Source organism: Empidonax traillii, unplaced genomic scaffold (genome assembly GCF_003031625.1).
Source record: "Empidonax traillii isolate 1590-97213 ecotype Southwest subspecies unplaced genomic scaffold, ASM303162v1 scaffold16:size2589160, whole genome shotgun sequence".
NCBI lineage: Eukaryota > Metazoa > Chordata > Aves > Passeriformes > Tyrannidae > Empidonax > Empidonax traillii.
This window is the reverse complement of record NW_020955209.1, coordinates 2,075,073-2,080,089: the sequence shown is the minus strand read 5'-3', so window position 1 is coordinate 2,080,089 and position 5,017 is coordinate 2,075,073. Positions and strand designations below refer to the sequence as shown.

At 51.9% G+C, this 5,017-nt stretch overlaps 1 protein-coding gene across 1 annotated transcript in view; it reads right to left on the bottom strand.

Annotated features, from left to right (window-relative positions):
* NR2E1 (nuclear receptor subfamily 2 group E member 1) overlaps positions 1–5,017 on the bottom strand; it is a 20,162-nt gene that overhangs the window by 10,569 nt on the left and 4,576 nt on the right. The window contains exons 2-5 of the mRNA XM_027895433.1: positions 3,689–3,834; positions 2,865–2,952; positions 2,357–2,592; positions 896–1,042 (exon numbers count right to left, since the gene is read on the bottom strand). Of these exons, the coding sequence (XP_027751234.1) occupies positions 896–1,042; positions 2,357–2,592; positions 2,865–2,952; positions 3,689–3,834 (617 nt within the window). The remainder of the gene's footprint in view (positions 1–895; positions 1,043–2,356; positions 2,593–2,864; positions 2,953–3,688; positions 3,835–5,017) is intronic.

Below are 5,017 nucleotides of genomic sequence, written 5' to 3'. Positions count from 1 at the left end.
CACATCCACAGCCTTTCCCTCATCCACGAGGTGGGTCACCTGATCGTAAAAGGAAATCAGGTTGGTCAAACAGGATCTGCCCTTCCTAAACCCATGTTGGCTGGGTCTGATCCCTTGTCCATCCTGTAGCTGCTGTGTGATTGCACACAGCATTAAGAAATTGCTTCAGTCATTAAGAAATTGCTTCAGCTTGTATGGTGCACATATGATTTACTCGAGGCAAATTGTCATAGAGGAAAACAAAACACCTTAGGGAAGATTTTAATTAAGGGTGGAAAATACTGGGGGTTGGCCAAATGCTGCTTCTGCCATACTGATGTAATTGTAAGTTCACTGAAGCCAAGGTGAATAAGGAAAAAATGTTGGCTGTGTAAAGAGTTGAGAGGAGAGGAGCAGGAGAAGACAAAGGTAGGAGGAGGTAGAGGAGGTGGTGGAATAGGAGAAGGAGAAATGGTCTTCAGAAACCCCTCAGTCGTATCCTGAGGCTATATACTTTAATAAACATTTCTCATCCCAAAATAGCAAAATGCTGTTTCCTATTTTATGGAGGGAAGAGTTGTCCCACAAGTAGAGAAAGAGTTTTGGCATGCTAAGCTTGGTCTGCAGCCTAGTGATTTCTCCTCTAGATGTTGTCCTCCCATAATAGTCACTTTATATTAGATTTTTTTTGTTTGTTTGATTTCCACTTGCTTCGTGAAATAAAAGTTGGAGGAAAGCAGTTTCTAAATCACTGCCTGGTTTTCAGGGACAGACCTAAATTCTGCTGTGAACTTCAGAACTGCTGAAGTCCATTACAGATTTGGAGGTCTAGGGCTGGAAGTTCAGGACCCCATCTGAGGCCTGAGCCTTTAACAGGCAGACCAGGCTGATGCCACTCCCACTGCAGGTGCCTTACCTGGTCTTGTAAGGACAAGGTGGAGAAGGCTGGGACACTCTTGGCCCACTTGATGCTCATGAACAGAAGTCTGGCTGCTGACTCGCAGACGGATTCAGTGGCCACTTCATAGAGGTACATAGGGGTACCGTTGACTTCATGTGGGTACTAATGTCAAAAAGAAAATAAAGCAACTTCATACAGTGTCACCAAGGCAGCCTCATCTTCCTCTCCCCTACAGCTGCCGTTCTGTGCGTCATGTTCATCCCCAATACAGAGTGTGCACTCTCCTGTTCCGCAAGCAGAGGGCATTGCTTGCAGTGGGCTCGCTCCAAACTGCTCCCTGCTGCTTATCCGCGTGGATGAGCTGTGCTACAGAAGCAGTTCGGAGGAAAAGGCTGGAGGGAGAATGAAATTATTACACTGGGGGGGGGCGGGGGGAAGTATCAAAACAAAGTGTCATCCTTTACTCTGTTACAGAGTTGCACATCTCTGGTAGCAGAGTTAGAAGAATACAAATTTGATTAAGAATTTGTGGTTTGTAACGTTGCTTCAGAAGCTGATTTAGCATTCCAACCCTGCTCAGCAAAGCAGTAAGCACTCACTTAGCCTTAACCTTCAACTTGCTCCCTGACTGCAACAGGTTGTAAGTAAATAAGTAGAGCTAAACATAACTATCCAAAGGCTGTGTTGGGTTGGAATGGAGTTATGTTTTCAAGTGTGTGCTACATTTTCTTGCCAAATAATATCTGATTCTGTATTTTCCAAAATTGCCGTGTAAAACTATATACTGTGACCACATTCATGATGGCCTCTGCCAAGCTACCAACTCTAAAAATGCAGAACTATTTAATCAGCCTCTTCTGTGATTTTCTAGATGCAGTGAATATGCAAAATACCATTGCAAATGGGCTAATGAAAAATATCACCTCACAGCTAATTCCTGTGCAGTTGAGGCTACAGCAGTGCTTCCACTGGTCTGCTTAGGAAATGTCACAACCAAGAAGTACAGAGCCAGCTTAGCTAGGTTTGTTTTTTGTTTGTCTATGTGGACAAGCTACAGGCTTTAGTAAGTACACATAGTACTTTCTGGACTATACCACCATGGAGATGGACATTTTGCTGAAGAAAACTCAATGATTGCATGCCTTGTGAAACAATTTGTTTAAAACTGACTTGTGGATGGGCTCCAGGCAGGAGTAGCACTTCTGCAGCCATGAAGGTGTAAAAATGTAGGAGAGACAGGGTTTGTATTGAGCAGGTTATCAGTCAGTGCTGCTGCTCGCCCCTTCTGCAGAGGGCCTCTCATTCCCGTGCACCTCATATCTTCAGGGCTCTTAGGCGTATAACAGAAGTCCCCACCACAACCCTCAAAGCCTCAAGCCTTGCTCTTTGCCATGTCTATCCCAGAGGCAGGAAGGAGCTGACAGGTTGCAGGCACCCTGGTCTGCAGGCCCGCTGGGGGCCGGGGCAGTGGCTGACCTTTGGGGTGGGCTGTGCCAGGCCCACCAGAGCCTGTCTCTCCGGGGTGCCAGTGACGGTGGCCAGCTCCAGGCCGTGGGGCTCCAGCTGAGAGACGGCAGTGAAGAAGGCAGGTGCTGGCAGGGCAGCGGTGGGGAAGTGTGGGGTGCCGCCGCTCTCTTCCTTGTGCCCGCGGAAGTAGAGGGCCACCTGCTTCCGTATTGTCGATGTCCGGGGGCCCCGCTCATGCTGCACTGCTGTGGGGCACCAAGGAGAGACGAGGGAGTCACCAGGGGGTTCCACACTGGGTACCCTTCACTGCTCGGCTGAGCTTCCCTCCCTCCCTGCAATTTTCTCGTGCCCCTTGCCCGAGAGATGTCTGGGGAGAAATGTCCAAGGCTGCCACAGGATCGGGGGGTTATTAGGGGCCAGGGCAAGGAGACACCAGGATGACACAATGCTCCATGGTTCAGAGCAGCTCCGTCCTGCTGCCCTGCCACCCCGGCCCCGGGAGAGGGGGAGCAGGTACCATCTTTGTTCATGTTGACCTCCAAGCACTTCTTCAGCCGGCAGGCTCGGCACTGGTTCCTGTGCGTCTTGTCCACCGGACAGCCTCCCTGCAACACAGCCAGCTGTCGGGCCGGGGGCAGCAGCGCGCCCACCCCACCGGCCCCCGACACCCTCCCCGCCGCGGCGGGGGACACGGAGGGGCCGCCCCCTGGGTGCGTCGGGCCGAGCCGGGCCGGGCCGGGCCTAGCGCTCGGCCCTGGGATAGGGCGGGCCGGGCCGCCTTCAGCACCCGAGACAGCGACGGCGGTGCCGCCCCCTCGGAGCGCCCCGGTGAGCCGAGCCCCACTCCGCGTTCCCAGCCCCACGTCCCCGTGGGGACGGTCCGTGGGTGGAAAGGAGCGTGGCCGGAGCGGGAAGGCGAAAAGCGGGGCTGCCTCCGGCCGGGCGCGGGCGCGACACGCCGGCATGTAAACCGATGGTTGTCCATCTCTCGGCCACCTATTGAGGCTTACTGAAGGCTGCCCCTCTCTGTCCCCTCGTAACGAGGCGGTGTGCTGGCTGCGCCCTCCCCCCGCCCGCATCCCTGCTCCTCCCTGCGCATCCCCCCGGCCTCTCCGGTGGTCTGGGGCGGGGGGGGGAGGGGGCGTGCCAGGGACAGGCGGGCTGGGACACGCAGAGCCCGGCCTCGGCCCGACACCCCCTGGGAAGGGAGGGTGAGGCTGCGTGGCTGCTGCACCTTGCTGCTGCGGGTGTCTCTGTTGGCAAGGGGAGGGCAATACGGACCCCTGGGGAAACGCAGGGTAAGGGGTGCAGGAGGTGAGGAGGATGCTCTGAGGCTGGTACCTGATTTCCTGATTTGCAAACATAGGTCCTATTCCTCCTGATGCTCCGCTTGAAAAATCCCGAGCACCCATCGCAGGCGTACACCCCATAGTGCTTCCCGGAGCTGCGGTCCCCACACACTTTGCAAGGGATGTCTAAGATGCGACCTGAAAGCAGAGAAGGGAAAGAGGGAAAGAGAGAGTGCTCAGCAATCTGACCTCCGAAGGGATTAGCCCCAGAGCCGCAGTACAAGCAAATAACGAAGTGATTTTATAGCCAACTTTCTTTTCCTTGAGCAAGTGTCAGTTTTCTACAATGAGCATTACTCATGCCCCACTACGTTTATTTGGATCTTCTATAATCGCCAAGACCCATTTTGGAAGGGAAGATTACAGCAGCGGGAGCAGCAGGCTTGCCCGCTAGAAGTGAGGATGAGGGGGGCAGGGAGGGAATTGCGGGGGTTCTAGGGGAATGTTTCACTCTCTTTCTGGCGCTCGGCAAACAGAGGCCGGCACTTTCCCTGGGCAGGAGAGCAGTCAGGAGACCGAGGCACAGAATTAAAAACAACAACAACAACAAAACACCACCAAAATAAAATGATCGGGAAGCCAAGTAATCTCCTCTCCCCGCTAGCAATCCCGGCGAAAGGGGGTTGGTTTCTGCTGCAGAGAAGGAGTGCCATTTTCTTTACCTCAAAACCTGCACCAAAACTTTCCTTTTGTGAGCGGAGGAGTCTGCGGGCGAGCTTGGGTGCGAGTCTGCAGGGCGGGCAGCGCCCCTCCGCTCCGCTCCGCCTCTCCCGCAGCCCCCGCTCCGCCGGGCGCTGCTTTCGCACTGGTTTTGACTAGAATTGCAAATGCTCTGAGAGGGATGTAAAAACTCTTAGAGAAACTATTGCAGCCCGGTTCAAGAAACCCGCCAAAACCCCGCTCGGCTTCTGCCTTTTCTATGGCTTATTTCTTCTCTCGTCTATTTTTTTTTTCTTTTTGCTTTATATTTTTCTTCATCTTCTTTTTCTTTATTCTTTTCTTTTTCTTTATGCTTCTCTTTTTCTTTTTCTTTTTCTTTATTATTTCATTTTTCTTCTTTTTCTTCTTTTTATTTATTCATTTATTTTTCTTTTTCTTCTTTTTCTTTATTCATTTTTTCTTCTCTTTTTCTTTTTTTTTATTCTTCTCTTCTCTTCTCTTCTCTTCTCTTCTCTTCTCTTCTCTTCTCTTCTCTTCTCTTCTCTTCTCTTCTCTTCTCTTCTCTTCTCTTCTCTTCTCTTCTCTTCTCTTCTCTTCTCTTCTCTTCTCTTCTCTTCTCTTCTCTTCTCTTCTCTTCTCTTCTCTTCTCTTCTCTTCTCTT